Here is a 16,152-nt window from a genome sequence, read left to right as displayed (position 1 = left end):
TGGCCCCCCCAGACCCCAAGAGCCCCAGAGCCGGGCCCTTTGACCATCTACCCCGACCTGCCCCTCGGTGGGTTTCTACACCTCCACAAACACCCCAGGCCATGGCTGGCTCGAAGGAGGGCGCACCAGTACTCAGGTTCACGTCCCCGGGACACAGAGGGACTTTGAAGCACGCTCCAAGGAGGACCGTGGTTATTGCTGTTGCACAAAAGAGGACTGTGGGTCTCCCGGCTGTAGACGGGATGCCCGGCTCAGTGGGTGGGGGTAGGGGGCTGCTTCTGAGGCCCTGCCGGTCAACGCAGCAAGAGACCAGGATACCCTTTGGGATGGGGTCGAGATCTCCCCACCACGGCAGGCGCGCACACAGCGATGGGGGACGGATGGCCCACGTGTGGGGCGCCAGAGACAGGAGCCGCTCACTGGGGTTGACCAGGTGGCCTCAAGTTATCTGATTCTCTCTGGTCCCCCAGGAAAGAAGATGGGCCTGTGCCCTGACGCCCTATGGGGCTTGAGCTGGCGGAGGGGGGGGGGGCGGGGGGGCGCGAGCGCAGTCACTGGTTTACTCACCTGCGCCTGGTGTGTCCCACCCTTTAACGTGGCCTTTCTTCCCCCGGCAGTGTCGGAGCCCCAGGCTGCTCACAGCCCCCTGGAGAAGTCGCCCAGCACGGCCATCCTGTGCAACACGTGTGGAAATGTGTGCAAGGGGGAGGTGCTGAGGGTCCAGAACAAGTATTTCCACATCAAGTGCTTTGTCTGTAAAGGTGAGCATCTCTGGTCTCTGTTCTTTGTCCCTGCTGAGACAGGTGAGCTCTTGTGAGGACATAAATACACCCGCTAAACTAAGGTCTGCGGGTGGGGGGTGAGGAAGGGTCTGGAAGCTTCCAGGGAGGGCTTCGCAGAGGAGGTGGTGTTTGGGTTCTGACTTGGAGTGAGGAGGAGCCCGTCAGGCCAACCCAGGCGGCAGGGGCAGGTGCACACGGTGTGGGGAGCAGGTCGGCGGTTTGACTGCGGGGTGCTGCAGGGCCGGAGGGGGATGGGGCTGGGGGCCCAGGCTCCCCCCTGTGCCAGCGGCCCTGTGAGGGACCCGAGACTGTCACTCGAGGGGGCGGCTGGGGCCTGGAGATGTGGGAGCCTGTCCAGGGCTGGATGGTGGCCTCTGATGAGTCCCGGGCAGGGTGCCGGGCAGAGTGCTGTGGGAGACTCGGGGGTCCTGCCGGGGCCAGTGGCCCAGGGAAGACCCGAGCGCCCCCAGTGGCCCCCACCCAGGGACCTCTGGGGCGACACCATCTCTGGCAGGGGTGGGAGTGTCCTGGGACCCTCGGTCTGAGGGTGACCCTGGCCCTGCCCGTCAGAGGGGCACAGCCTGGAAGTGGTGTTTTCTGGGAAAGGACGGGGCAGCGCCGTGTGGGCGTGTGAGAACGGCGACCCTGCAGCGTCCTGGGGACACCACCTCTGCCTACGACGCGGCTCCCCCGCTGCGGACCATGCCCCCACCCCTTCTGTGGTCGGTGCCCCACCTCCGGATGGAGAGTGCCCACCCCCCTCGCCTGAAGCTTCTCCTTTTCATCAGAGCTTCCCAGGGATTTGTCTGGGTTACCTCTCTCTACTCTCCAAAAGATCAATTTGCTGTGTCCGAAAAGCAAAATCCATTAAAATGCTCTTTTTCGATGCTGACTTTAAAAGACAGGGGAAGTGGCCGCCGTGTTTCCAAGGATGGTCCGGAAGCACAGGCCTTAGGAACGTGATAAAAAGCATCAGAACGGAGTCCTGGTTTGACCCGGGGGGGGTTGGGAGGAGGGGAGCCCCTGCCCTCCCACAGCGTCACCGGGGACAGATCACTTTGTCCTCCGTGAGCGGCCCTGGAAAAGCCGCGGCCCCTTCGTCACGGGCCGCAGGCGGGTGGTGCTGGCGGGCACCCGGGACGCGCCTCTGTGCGCCGCGGCCACTCCCAGCGCTTGCTGTGGGGGTGGCACGGGTGGCAGGAGCCTGTGGGCACGCGGGCCCCCTTTCGAGACCGCTGCCCACACGCGCAGGCAGCCACAGAGCCTCACGCCGTGCCGGGCGGCTGTGCCCAGCGGGGCCCCTGCCCTTGGCGGTGGGGGCATCTCTGCTTCACCTGCTCAGAACGACGTGGGGCGGCTGAGGTTGCCTGCAGGCTGGAAAGAACCGTGTTTGTTTAAGCGTGAAGGTTACACGGCCTCCGATTGGGCGTCTATCCAGTTTGTCTGAAAGTGCAAAGCCTCTGAGTCACTGAGGGCACTTTGGGATGAATAAAAACGAATACCCAACTCCTAGTGTCTTAAACAACATGGATACTTATCATCTGGTTTTTAACGCTTATTTAGTTTTGAGAGAGAGAGAGAGAGAGAGAGCAGGGCAGGGGCAGAGAGGGAGGGGGACAGAGGACCTAAAGCAGGCTCTGTGTTGAGTGGAGAGCCCGACGCGGGGCTCGAACCCACGAACTGTGAGATCATGACCTGAGCCGAAGTCGGACACTTAACCGACTGAGCCACCCAGGCACCTCGGATGTTTATCGTCTTAACGTAAAGCCTGGAAGTGGCCCCTTTCCCCAGAGTTGGGTAACTTAACAGCTCAACAGGGTCATTAAAGATGCAGGTTTCTTCACTGCCCCACCCCCACTTTCCCTCGCCCCCCCCCCCCCCCGCATCCTGGGCATGGCAGAGGTGCCTCTCTTCATGGTCTCAAGGTGGCTGCCGTAGCTCCAAGCATCACATCCTCACAGGATAGTATCCAACTCGGGAAGAGGGATAGACACAGGCAGAGGCCTCCCTGCTCACATGATTCTCCCTTCTTTGATCAGGGAGAACCCTTTCCCTGAGGCTCTCCCAAAGACTTCTAATATGGCTCATTGGCCGGAACCAGGTCACGTGTCCACCCACAGGGCCACAGAGGACCAAGAAGGAGGATGGCGATTCACAGAGACCAGTCATGTCTGTCCCTGGGTGGGCACGTTGCCAGGCGCCCACAGCATCTCACAAGAGGCCCCGGTGGGATGGGTTCTTGCCACCTTGGCACGTGTTTGGCGTGCCTCAGTTTACCTGGGAGAGCCCACGAAATAATTATGTAATTACACTCTGCCTCATGGATGCCCCAGGCTTGGGCTTTGATGCTTGGAGGTCTGGGTTCAAATCCCACCTCTGCCACCACCGGCTCGTGTGGGTCCTACGCACGTTTCTAACCTCGGGGTTTGTACAGCAACATTTCTCGGGCAGCTGCCATGCTCAGGCGGTGTTCTGGGTGCTTGAGAGGCATCCGTGAGCACGACGGACACCCTTCTTCTCATGGAGATCACGTTCTGGTAAACGGGGGACGGGCGGGAAACACTGGACAGGATAGGTACATCTTACCATGTGCTCGAAGGTGCCAGACAGGAAGGGAGGAAGAGGGGCAGAGTTGCTGTTTTCCGTTGAGCAATCAGGGTGGGCCTCACAGGGGAGGTGACCTGAGTGAAGACTTGAGGGACGTTTGGGAAGAGCCTTGCAGCCAGAGGGAGCAGCTGGGACGAAGACGAGAACGCGGGGTGCGTGCCTGGCGGACGTGGGAAAAGCCTGGAGCAGAATGAGTGATGGGGAGGGGTCCTTGTGAGGCTCTCGGCTCTGGGGCCCAGGGACAGTGGACAGAGGAGGGCCCCGGTCCACCTTCGTTTCCCCAGACCTCTGTGCGGAGGGCCACGGTGGGCGTGGGGAAGGGTCCAGGGGCCGGAGACTGGTGTCCACCGTGCGGGGACGTGGGATTCCGGCTGCGTGTAGGGATCTTGTCGCCTCTATTCTCACGCTGCAACATGTGACCAAACGTGGAAGACACCCAGCACGTAGTAGGTCCTCAAGAAAGAAGTGAAAGCGTGTTTACCAACAGCTTGAAATTTGCCTGGAGAGCCCAGTGTGGTCCCCTTGACTTTGTGTGTGCGGCCAAGGTCTGCGCTTTTAGGACCCTGGTTCTTGATTGCGCCCTGCTCGCAGCGCCCTGGAAACACGGCCCCGGCCCCTAAGTGACGACCACAGGAGGCCACATCCACCCGTGATGCCCAGCAAGCGGGCGTTTTCTGATCCGAGAAGCAGCAGGGCTGAGCAGGACCGTGATGGCGGGAAAGTCCCCCCAGGAGGGAAGGAGGTGGGCAGGGCAGCGAGCCCACTGGCTCTGCCTGTGGGGTCGACCACAAGGGCACATCTCTCTGGGACCGCCACCGGAGAGCTGCTCTGGGCACCTGGGGGTGACAAGGGAGTGGTACAAAATGCCCACATTCTCTCCTTTTGGGGTGCCCCCGGGGCATTTATGAGAAACCAACCAACGGCTTCCAGAACCAAAGGAAAGCTTCGTCTGCCGGCCCCGGGCAGGTGTCCTTCTGCACAGCCTGCCCCTCACAGGGCGATCCAGGACCCGCGGGCCCCGTGGCAGGGAGGTCGCTCTGGGGACAGGGGCCTGTTAGTACAGATGGAGGGTCCCAGGCAGAGACGGGGGTGAGCCCTGGCTGGCAGTGGCCGTGAGCCCCGAGCCAGCGCACTAGGGGCCCCCCCAGGGGACTCCTGTCGGGTTCGGGTCGGTAGGCAGCCCCTCCATCCCGTCCCTCGCGAGTCTCTTTAATTGGAGGTCTCGTTACATACACTCCTCTGTGTCCTGATTTATTCACCTCCCGGACCGTGGGCGCCCTTTCCCCATCATGCACATCCTTCCACATCAGTTTCAGTATCTGCCCCGATTCCTCACAGGCAAGGCCAACGGTCACCTTGGCCATTCCTCTGCTGTCGGACACGTAAGCCGGTTCCATCCGGCGCTGAGCGAACCCTACGTTGCAGGGGACGACTCGGAGGTTCAGAGAGGCTAAGTAGCTCGCCCAAGGTCACACAGCTGAGCAGCAGCGGAGGAAGGATTCCGGCCCAGGCTGCCTGGCTCCAAAGCCCCGTGTTAACTGCCTACATCGTTTGCATCGCGGCTGCAGCCTACACTGGCCAGCAGTGCTCTGTGGGTGTTCCTGGTCATGTCCTGGGAATGAAGTCCCAGAAAAGAGATTGACGGGTCGGGGGGCAGGAGCGGTTTTCACGTTCTGTAGCGTCCGTGCTAAGTGGTATTCCGGGAGGAGCCCCCACATCCCCCGCTCCTGTTTCTGGGAGAAGGACCACAGTGAAGGCGCAGGACCGAGCCTCGGGGAGGCCTCTGCAGAGACCCAGAAAGGTTAAGGAACTTGCCCAGGACGCACAGCCGAGGGCACAGGCGGAGCTGGGGTCCAGAGCCAGGCAGCTCCAGCGTCTGGGCTCAGCTGCTCAGCTGACGTCTCACCTCGTCTGCAGAGCTCACATCTCCTTGGAGAACCGCTCTGCTCTCCACAACTGGCACACCGCACGTGCCACCCTGTGGCCCGGGCGAGGGGTCAGGGAGACCCAGGAGAGGCCCATCACCCACCTTGTGTGGGAGCTGAGCTGAGGGGGCTCCCCTCCCCGCAGGGCCGCCGGAGCCCCCGGGCAGCAGGCGAAGGGGCAGGTGGTGGGCACTGAGTGGGGTGTGAGCTGAGGGGGGCTCTGCGGACCGGGCCGAGCGGACCGGGCCCCGGGAGGACCCCGACTCCCAGAGGTTCAGTCTCCAGACTCCAAATTTCCGCAAATGCTCTTCCGAAACCTGAGCCCCCGAGAAGGCACCTGTCCGGAAGGAAGGCCGCCAGGCTTCCCCTCGCCTCCCAGACTCCCAGGGCACCAAGAAAAGGTTCCACGGTCGGGGCTCCCTTGACCGGCCACCGGGCGTTCCCCTCGGTCAACACCATCCGTGGCACCAAGAGCTTACGTAGAAAGGTTTTCTCTGTCTCCGACGACTTATCCAAATTTATAATGTATGTGTTACTTTGCTAGCTTTCTACTCATCTTAGTAAAAAAAAAAAATAAAATAAAATAACCCAATCCAGAATAACTTATTAAATATTTAGAGCCTTGTGACCACAAGACATTCCTAAGAAATCAATGTCCACGTTGACTCTGGAATTTTTTCCTGCGGAGAAGGCGAGGCGGCACTTCCGGTCTTAAAACACGTTACGTTCGCGTGCGGTTCTTTGGGGAAGTAGAAGGGAACTAGGCTTTCCAGGCAAAAGGGGGACAAGGTGAAGTTTCCACTTTTACGAATGCTGGCTGTGGGCTTTGCTAGAAGATGCTGGCGGTCTCACTCTGGCAAGACCTCCCACGGGATGTGCTCGAAAGGACGACGTGAGTTAGAGTGAAAGATGCCGATACTCAGAATTCCCCAGAAGCAGCATCCTTTGCAATCAATTAATGTTTTGATGACAAATTTTAAGTGCTGATGCAATACCATGATGAAGGAGGAAGGAAGGGAGGAAGGAAGGAAGGAAGGGAGGAAGGAAGGAAGGAAGGAAGGAAGGAAGGAAGGAAGGAAGGAAGGAACGATGTGGTTTTCAAGACTCTGCTTGGGGGCTGTGACCCAGGAGGACCCAGGGCCCAGCTGGCAGGGTCTGGAGCTGCAGGGGCGCCCTCTTGGTCCCCAGCAGGGAGGGGCTGGGCCAGCCAGGGAGAGCATAGGCTGCTCCCTCTGAAACCGTTCATGGCTCCCACGTGCCCCTGGGCTGGAGGGGGGGGTGGGGGGGGGGAGGGGAAGGCATGGGTGTCCCTGGGTGTCCCTGACGCACACCGGCAGGCTGTCCTGAGGCAAGTCGCCCCGTTCCCCGCCTGGCAAAGTTCTCTGAGCCCCTCCGCGGGGCTCTTCCTGGGGCCAGAAGAGTGTTTAGGGCACAGGGGACGAAAGGATTTGTGCTCAAGTGACCATGGCCTATGGGAGTCTGGTCTTGGGAGACAGACGTGAGACGTGGAGACGGACATTGGAGAGGGCGTCGGGACTTCCTCGGCGGCCTGGGACAACCACGGGACGCATCTGCCCTCCGCCCCGCGGGGCTTCCCGCCCAGGACGGGGCGCCGTCCGGGCCCGCTGTGTCCCGTGCTGGGAACGGCCCGGGGAGCGGAGGGTCTCGGGGGCGTCGGCGCTCCTTCCCTGCCGGGGGCCGAGGGGGCTTGGCGAGGCGGCCCCGACTCCCGGCCCGGGTGGGGGCCGCTCTTCCGGAAGCTTCCGCGGGAGAGTCCGCCTGGCGCCGAGACCCGCGTCGTCGGGCGGGGGGAGGGGGAGGGGGGAAGGGGGGGCGGGAGGGGGAGGGGGAGGGGGCCGCATGCGGCGGGAAACCCGCCCGGGGTCCCCGCCCTGCTGACGCCCGCGGCCGCCCCCCAGCGTGCGGCTGTGACCTGGCCGAGGGCGGCTTCTTCGTGCGCCAGGGCGAGTACATCTGCACGCGGGACTACCAGAGGCTCTACGGGACCCGCTGCTTCAGCTGCGACCGGTTCATCGAGGGCGAGGTGGTGTCCGCGCTGGGCAAGACCTACCACCCCGACTGCTTCGTGTGCGCCGTGTGCCGGTGAGTGAGGCCGCGGGCTCCCCGCGCCTTCCCTGCCCTTCTCCCCTCCGTCCCTCCCTTCCCTCTCTCTCTCCCCCTCCTTCCCTCTCTCCCTCCCCTCTCCCTCCCTCTCCCCTCCCTTCCCCCTTCTTCTCCCCTCCCCCCTCCCCCTCCCTTCCTCCTGTTGGGCCACAGCTAGGAGCAGAGGCAGGTCCCAGCCCAGGGCCCCGCAGGCGGACCTGCACCGGGGCACATCTTCGCCCGGCCCCGACCCTGCAGGCGTCCACCCCTTGCCCCCAGCACAGGACCAGGCCCCCAGGCCCTCTTTCCCGGGGGGCACAGAGTGCAGCGGGTTCTGGGCTTCTGGGAAGGAGCTCCCTCCCCGCCCTCCGCGGCCCCCTCGGTCAGCTCCTCTCCCGCGGGCACTCTCCACACGTTTCTTCTCTTGCGTTGGTGCCTGTGGAGGCCACGCTTAGCCCCTCCTCAGCTGCCCGTGTCCTCGATCTGTGGGTGGCACCCCACCAGCCCCCCCGGGGGCAGGGCCCCCCAAGCGTGAGCGGCTTCCGGATCTGGGGAAGGGCCCCTCCCTTGCTACGCTCTCCCCAGCTGCGACCCCCACCGAGGCTTCAACACGTGCCCGCTTGGGGTCCTGCCGCGGCCTCCACGCCGGGGTCCCGCCTCTCTGTCGCTCCCCCTCACTGCCCCCTCCCTCCCCGCCCGGCATCCCTGAGAAAGTCCGGGCTCCTCAGCCTGGCTGAGAGGACTTCGCAGTCTGGTCTAGTTCATTCATTCATTCATTCGTTCCTTCCTTCCTGCAACCAGGCTTTTTAAGCACCTGCGTGCGCTTGGTACAGGGCCAGTGCCGGTGACTCAGGGAGGCATTAGCCCAGACTCTAAGGGCTCAGGACCCAGAGACCCTGAAGTACGAGGGTGCACTGTCAGGGCCTTTCCTACCCTGGGGGGCAGGTCCCCTCCCTCGTCAGGGCACCACTGTGCCCTGCACAGGTGCTCACCTGGGCCCCACGGCACCTTCCCAGCAGCACGTCTCTGGAGTTGCGTGCGGGCAGGGGCTGGGCCTGCTTCCTCTGTGGTGCCTTGTGCCTGGCCCAGAGCAGGGGTGAGGCGGAGGGTCGCTGGAGATAGACTGAGGGCCTGATCCTCATGGCAGGGCCACAACCCGGCTCCCCTCTCTGCCCTGCACCTCAGGGGGCTTAGCAGGGAGGCCAGAAGCAGTTTTCTCACGAGCACCCGGCCCCCAGACACATGGCTCCAGCTCCCAGGAACATGTTCCATTTCTGTGAGACAAAGAATAATAATTAAAAAAACTCCCCAGAGTTAACTTCTGCTCTGTGTTCTCTGTCTCACCACACCCAGTTTCGAGGGTGTTGGTTGTAGTTACAGCCTTTGTGCCAGACAGAAGTGGATGTTTTCGTCAGGGAGGTGCAGAGACGGGGGAACGATGACAAGGAACGTTTCTAATGACAGTCACTGTGCCCTCGTGCCACGTTCAGGCCAAAGTTCCCATCAGGACTATCAAATAGTTGGTTTCTGTGCACGTAGCTTAGAGACGAGGAGACGTGGTCACCGTTGGCTGGAAGGATCACCTCTGGACAATCTCCTGTTTTGAAAACAACAGCAGACGATTCTGTCACGCTGCATTGACCGCGTTGCACTTACCACCCTCCGTACACGACTATCAAACTGGACAAAGTACACGAAACAACTGTTTTCAGGCACCGGAGCACAGGCTGCTTGGGACTCAGCCTGGGGACACAGGCAGCAGACTCTGAAAATACCCAGCTTTGTGCCCGGAGACAGTTTCTGGAGCCGTAGTACCAGGAGGGGAGACCGAGTCAGGAGGCGGTGACCCGAGCAGCAGGAGCCGTACTCCGGAGGGGTGGGGGCGCCTCTGAGCCTTTGACTGGACACAAAGCCACCCAGGCGGAGAGGACATTTCACCAGGTGGACAGAGAGTGACCAGATCGCTGTAAGCTGAACCGTTCCCAGGGCTGGGAGACGTTCAAGTTGTGACCGGGCTGTTGAACACCCAGGTACGCAGTGGGGATGCCAAAAGGGTCGTGCCCGATTAGTGGGGCTAAAATAGCCTGCGCGCGAAAGCTGCAAACACCTGCTGAAACGAAGAAAAAGGTCAAACCCACAAAAGGTCGCGCTGATCTGCAAATGAGCCTCCGCCAGAACAGACCCAGCACTCTCCGTAGGAAGAGTGGGGTCCAGCCCTCGGCATCATAGAATGCGGCGCCCAACATCCGATCAAATAGTACCAGTCACAGAAGAAGCTGGAAAATGAGAGCCAAAGCCAGGAGAAGAACGAGTCAATGGAAGTAGACCCGGAAATGAGAGTGATGTGACAGTAGCAGCCGGTGGCTTGAAACACTTTGGAAATATGCTTCGGTATTTAAAGGAAAATGTGAATATAAGTGGGAGTGTTACAGGACGTATGAAAAGAAACCAAGTGGAATTTCTGCAAATGAACATTACAATTTCTGAGACGAAAAAATTCCTTCAAAGGAATTAGCGGGAGAGTAACTATTGCAGAGGAAAGGCTTGGTGAACCTGAAGACAAAACCATAGGCTCTATTGAGACTACAGCAAAGAGACAGAAAAGACTGGGACACATGGGAACAGGTTCAGGAATCTGAGAATAAAGGATCTTTTTACCTGTCCAAGGGGGGGGGGCATCCAGGAGGTGGGGGAAGAGCGGATAATTGAAGAAATAATGGCTAAACAATTTCCAATTTTGATGAAAACTGTTAACCCATGGATCCAGGAATGTTGATGAATCTCAAGTAGCATAAACACAACAGAAGCCTACTAAGCCCGTGGTAATCAAATTTCTGAAAAATAGTAACAAAACTAACAAGGAGCAAGAGGGGAAAAAAAAAAAAACCCACATCACAGACAATGGAACAAAGGAGTTATTACAGACTTCTCACCTAAAACTATGCCCAACGGAAGACAATGGGCTAGTATCTTTAAAGACTTACAAGAAAGAAATCAAACAATTCCGTGCCAAGCCTCCCGCCCACCCGGCCACACACCGAAAAAGAAAAAAAGAAAAAAGAAAAACACTTTCAAAACTAAAGGCAAGACCACTAAGGAATATGGGGTTTCTTGCTTGGGGCGACGAAAAAGTCCTCAAATTGATTGTGGGGATAAATGCCCAAGTCTGAGTACCCTAGAAACCACGTTGAATGACATGAATGTCACACAGGCACCCCTCACTTTGTTGCACTTCGGTTTATGGTGCTTTGCAGACACTGCGTGTTTTACAAATTGAAGGTTGTGCCAGTGCTGCATCGAGCGAGCGCGTCGGTGCCATTTTCTGACAGTATCTGCTCCCTTCGTGTCTCTGTCACCTTTCGGTCATTCTCACAACATGTCAAGCTTTTTCAGTTTTATATTTGTTGGGCTGATGTGTGATCAGTGACTACGACTTACTGAAAGTTCAGGTGACAGTTAGCATTTTTTAGCAACAAAGTACTTTTTAAGGTATGTACGTGGTTTTTTTGACTTCGTGCTACTGCACATCTAATAGACCACAGTGTAAACATACCTTTTCTATGCCCCGGGAAACCGGAAGATCCATTTGACTTGCTCTATTGCAATGTTTGCTTTATTGCAGTGGTTTGGAACTGCACCCGTAGTATCTCTGAGGGATGCCTGTAGTGTGTGATTAAAATGACATCAATAAATATGTCCCCCCCCCCAAATAATGAAGGCAAAATAAAGACTTCTGTCAGCACACAAAAGCTGAGAGAACTTGTTGCCAACACACCCGCGTGACGGGAAAGTTAGAGGAAGAAAAATAATGTCAAAAGCTATCAATAAAGTTCCGGAGCAAGCCATCAGCTGGTAGATAATATATATCTGATGAGGCATCGGCATCCAAATATGTACAGAACTTCTACAAGTCAGCAGCAAGAAGGTAAACCAAAATCCTATGGAAAACGGCAGAAAGGTTTAACAGACACTCCACAAAAGAATATAGACGAATGGCCACAAGCACATAAAACAGTGCAGATTGAAATGGTGAGGAACCATCAGCTAGCCACCAGAACGTCTAGAACGGAAACGGAAGGTAACGGCGATTGTTGGCGAGGGTATAAGCCTGAAGGAACCCTCACGTGTTGCCGGCGGGAATGCAAAGTGGTGCGACCTCTCTGGAGATCAGTTTGGTGGTTCATTACAAACTTAATCACAGAGTTAGCATATGCCCCAGGTACGTACCCAAGAGCAGTGAAACCACGTGACCACAGAATGACTTGTCACTGAACGTTCTTAGCAGCTTCATTTGTAACAGCCCCCGAACTGGAAAGAACCCAGAGGTCTGTCAACGGTGAATGGAATCGTGTTCCTCACCTGTCCGGGGGAGCACCGCTCAGTAGTAACGAGGTGCAAGCTATTGATGTGTGCAGCGTGCGAGTGACTGTCAGGGGCAGGACGCTGAACCAGACATCAGAGGCTATGTCCTGTGTGAGTCCTTGTATATGTAGGATGGATGGATGGATGGATGGATGGATGGATGGATGGATAGATGAATTGCAGCCCGATGAGACAGGTATTTTCAGTCTCACTTCACAGGTGAGAAACAGGACTCAGACAGGGTAAGTAACCTGCTCTGGGTTACACAGCCAGAGACCCTGTGAGTGCACATGCAGGGAAGGTGAGGACCCCTCACTCTGTCCTAACACCGCACATTAGCAGGCCAGATGCAAGAGTCTAAGAGCGAGCAGCAGAGCACAGCGCTGACCACAGGTGACACGGCACAAGGCGTCAGCTGTGAAGGTTCCAGGCCCCGAGCAACCAGGTCTGCAGGGCTGTCTCACAAGCCTGGGGAGATAGGCCAGCTCAGCTTGTATTTGTCCTCGGTCCCCAAGAGCAGGAACTGGCCCGGTGGGGACCCGAGAACACACCTGCTGAATGACCACCGGCCGCACAAGGTGGGGGCGATGGCAGGCTCTGTTGGGGGGACCGCTGCTGCAGGGTTCGGGCTGGCCTGGGGCCGGTGTGACCGGGCAGGCCTCGTGGGGAGGCCAGCCGGGTGAGGACGGCTGAGTCGGGCCTCCTGGGGGCCTCTGGTCATTCACTCGTTCACTCACCCATTCCCGCATTACCGGGCACCTGCTGAGCGCCTGGGGTGTGCCATGGACTGTCCAGCCCTGAGAAGGCAAAGTGGAGACGACACAGGTTTAACCGGAGGAAAGGGCATGTGCTGGTCCAGGCTCCTGGCCCAGAGGGTTCTGCAGGCTCCTGGCCCAGAGCACGGCTTCTCTGGCCAGGCTGAGCCGGGGAAGGAACGTGGCCCGGGGGCTGCCAGGACTCAGAGGCAGCAGGTGGCCGGGATGGGACACGGGCAGGACACTTGGGTCCGTCTTCCGGCCCCTGACTGCAGGTGGCCTGTCCCTGGCTCACCAGAGAGCAGCCACCTTCCCGGAGGGGAGGTCCTCGGTGAAGGAGGCTGGTAGGCTCCCTGCTGCCCCTTCCGGCCTGGCTCAGGGCAGCCCCGGGCCGTGACCTGCCTCGCACCGGGGCTGGGATTCACTCTGGATGCAGAATTTCAGCAAGTGCCAGAACGCTCAGCAATCCAGGTAAACGATATTTCAGCGGGGTAGTTTCAAAAATTAAACTGTCGGCAGTTTACAAGGCACTGACTTTTTAGAGGCCTCAGTAGGTAAATCATGCGGCTCTGCAGCGAGGCAGGCCTTGCTTCGACTCCGGTTCTGACACGCATCTGCTGTGTGTCCTTGGAAAAGTTAACTGTCCTCTCTGAACTTGGGTTTTCTCACCTAGGGAGCCAAAAATGAAGCACACTCCAGCTTGGACAAATGTCCTAAAGTTATTAAGTGAGGCATGCATGTGAGGCGTCTATGGTAAGACGTGGCAGCTGGCATAGAGTAGGTGCTCAATAAATGCTCGCCGTTGCCATTATCATTGAACTGATTTGGACACAGCATCCTGGGCGGTCAGAGGAGGCAGGGTCGAATGGAGGAGGGAGTCGTCGACGCTGCCTGGTTGGTTGCCGTGAGCCAAGCACGGGGCTGGCCCTCGCTGCCCCTCACCGGGGCGCTGCGATTCTGCCTGTTTGCACAGAGAGGAAACTGAGGCTTAGGTGTGGGCGACTGGCCTGGGCTCGCAGCAGGCCGGGGGGCCCTGCGTGTCCTCAGCCTGCGGCACCCGTCTGCGCGAGGCCCCCGGGGAAGCGGTGGTATACGGGGCAGGGGGGTCTCGGTCCCCCGCCCCAGGAGAAGAGCCGGAGGCAATGCTGGCCGGTCACACGTTCTCTTATTTCAGGTTGCCCTTCCCGCCTGGGGACCGAGTGACCTTCAACGGGAAGGAATGCGTGTGTCAGAAGTGCTCCCTGCCCAAGACAGCGGGCGGCAGCGTGCACCTGTCCCAGGGCCTCTGGAGTAAGTGGGCACCGAGCGGCACGCGGGGGGAGGGGGTGGCTGGCTCGCGGTGTCCGGGAGGGACCCGGCCTCCCGGGGCACAGGCCGTGGGAGTGAACCCCTGACTGTGGACAAACACGGGAAGGGGACCGGGGACAGAAGTCTCTGGGGCTCCAAGCATTTGCGCAGCTGTGCCCTCCCTGCCACACACCACCCCTCCTTTTAGCCCGGCTCCAGCCTGCCTCCTCCAGGAAGCCTCCTGGCCTCCTCTGGTCCTCTCCCTCCAATGCACGCGCGCGCGCGCACACACACGCACGCACACACTGAGTTCCACCTTCTAGAGCTCAATAATAATAGATAATTCTAGGCCTCCCAGAAGCTCTTTGGGGGAGCCATTAGGAGAGCACTGAACTCTGGGCTCCTGAGGTCAAGGGCTCCCGGGTTTAGTGCTCCACACACACACACACACACACACACACACACACACACACACACACACACCCGCCCTGCCCAGAGCTAGGCCGGGATTTGTATGCAGCAGGTGCTCAAGGCATGCTTGTTGGGTGCGGAAGCAGATTGTAAAGCAATCAATGTGTACTGAGTGCAGGGCAGCGAGAGGGCGAGGCAGGGGCTCTTCTGCAGACCTGCAGCTCTGCTGGGCCGGACGTGGGGCGCCGGGACCGGGAAGGGGGCCCCGCACTCTCGGGCCTGCTGCTGCCTGGTTCCCTGGGCAGGATTGGAGTTTCCGAGCCCACCCTGCGTGCCGCGGTCACTGTGGTGTCCCCAGTGCCTGAGTCACGTGTCCCTTGACAGAGGAGGGCTTTGTGCTGACGTCTATCACAGTTCATTCCTGCTCCCCCCCCCCCCCCCCCCGTTAAGCACCTTCTTCTTCCTCGCCCACCTTGTCTGCCACGTTGAAAATCTCTCCAGGAGAGATTGTACCTCCAGCCTTCCAGAAGCTCGGTGCTCCAGGGCCTGGTGGTAATTTCACTCTGTGGAGGGAGGCGAAGCCCTCATCTCTTGGGGAGACAAACTGGCAGCCATGCCAGTTGGTGAGGCTGTTGCTTTGGGGCTTGCTGGGAGAGTCCTCCATTCAAGGATTTCTCTCCCGCTGAGGTCTGCATTGATTGAACTTCTGGGGATTTGCTTCGCAGTTGATGCTCTTATAATTAAATCTGAAATAGTAATTAAAAGCTCTAACAAGCAAGATTAGAAGGGGGGAGATTAGTTTGAACAGTTTGTCCAGAGCTCCCCAGCAGCCAGAGTAAAAAGAGAAATGTGCCTGACTGCAGACTCCTTGTCTAAGAATTTTTTGAGTTGGGAAAGGCTCTGCCCTTTCCAAATATAAAAGTATTTTAAAATACCAAATTTACATTTCCAGAGAACAAACGCTCCCTTGACCCCCAGGTGATCTAATAATGCAACCTGCCCCATCTTCCAGTCTGCCCTGAAAATCTCCCGCCTAGAACCTTTTTGGTGTCTGGGGAGTGTTAAACATTCACCACCAGCTCCTGCCTCCTGTGTGGATACCTGCAGAATCCTCCCAGTCAATCCCCGCTTCCTTGTGTCCCCAGAGCAGCCCCGTCAGGCAGGATGCCTCCTCTCCGTCCCAGAAGTGCCCTGAGTCGGGCGGGGAGGTGGGTGTGTGTGTGCCAGGAGCCGGGTGTCCCGCTAGGCTCGAGCCAAGGGCTTCAAACCCCAAAGCAGGGGTGCAGGTGGCCTCTGTTCTGAAACTTGAAACACAGGTGCCAGTGGGTGGACATGGAAGGGAAGACACCACAGGACAGGGAGAGAGCGGGCAGCCACCCGATCCTTGTGAGTGGCCCAGCGGGGGGCTGCTACGTGGGGGGGACAAGGGACGGAATGAAGCGGGAGAGACGGACACCAGACGGCAAAGCCGTGCCCAGTCCCACTGCATCCCGGAGGCAATGAGGAGCCATAGATGGCTGTTGAGTGAGGGACGCCAGGAGAAGCTTGAGCGGCGGTGTGGTCGGCCCGCAGGTCGCGGGGCCGGAGGAGCGCGGTGGCCGGAAGGGGGAAGCGGCTCTTCCCCGGGCAGCTGTTGAGGTCGGAGTCCAGCTGGAGTCCCGGGGCTCTGAGCGCCCCTCAGCATCCCTCTTGGCTCTGGCCCTGTGCCTGTCACTTAGCAACGGGATAAGCGCTCTGCACTGCACGCCCACGCTGTTCCATCCCTGGAGGAGACACCACTCCTTCTGAATCTTGCACAACGGCTTCTGCCCTGGGCTGCCTCCCCCACTGCCCCGAGGAGGGTCTCCTCCCCGAGAGCTCTTTTTGCTTCTCCCCACCCCCCCCCCCCCGCTTCCCCTTCCCTGGGCTCCCCCCTCCCCG

The 16,152-nt window shown here is 59.1% G+C and overlaps 1 protein-coding gene across 10 annotated transcripts in view; it reads left to right on the top strand.

Moving 5' to 3' along the window:
* ABLIM2 (actin binding LIM protein family member 2) overlaps window positions 1-16,152 on the top strand; it is a 143,012-nt gene that overhangs the window by 39,205 nt on the left and 87,655 nt on the right. For all 10 annotated transcript variants that reach the window (XR_015250625.1, XR_015250631.1, XR_015250630.1 and 7 more), the window contains exons 2-4: window positions 618-761; window positions 7,234-7,417; window positions 13,709-13,824. Coding sequence is in view for 2 of the 10 variants with exons in the window: in XM_086705537.1 (XP_086561663.1) it covers window positions 618-761; window positions 7,234-7,417; window positions 13,709-13,824 (444 nt within the window). In the remaining 8 variants the exon portion in view is untranslated. The remainder of the gene's footprint in view (window positions 1-617; window positions 762-7,233; window positions 7,418-13,708; window positions 13,825-16,152) is intronic.

The sequence above is a fragment of the Puma concolor genome, chromosome B1 (genome assembly GCF_028749965.1).
Source record: "Puma concolor isolate L17-30 chromosome B1, mPumCon1.1.hap2, whole genome shotgun sequence".
Taxonomy (NCBI): domain Eukaryota; kingdom Metazoa; phylum Chordata; class Mammalia; order Carnivora; family Felidae; genus Puma; species Puma concolor.
This window is presented reverse-complemented; position numbering and strand designations above follow the sequence as displayed.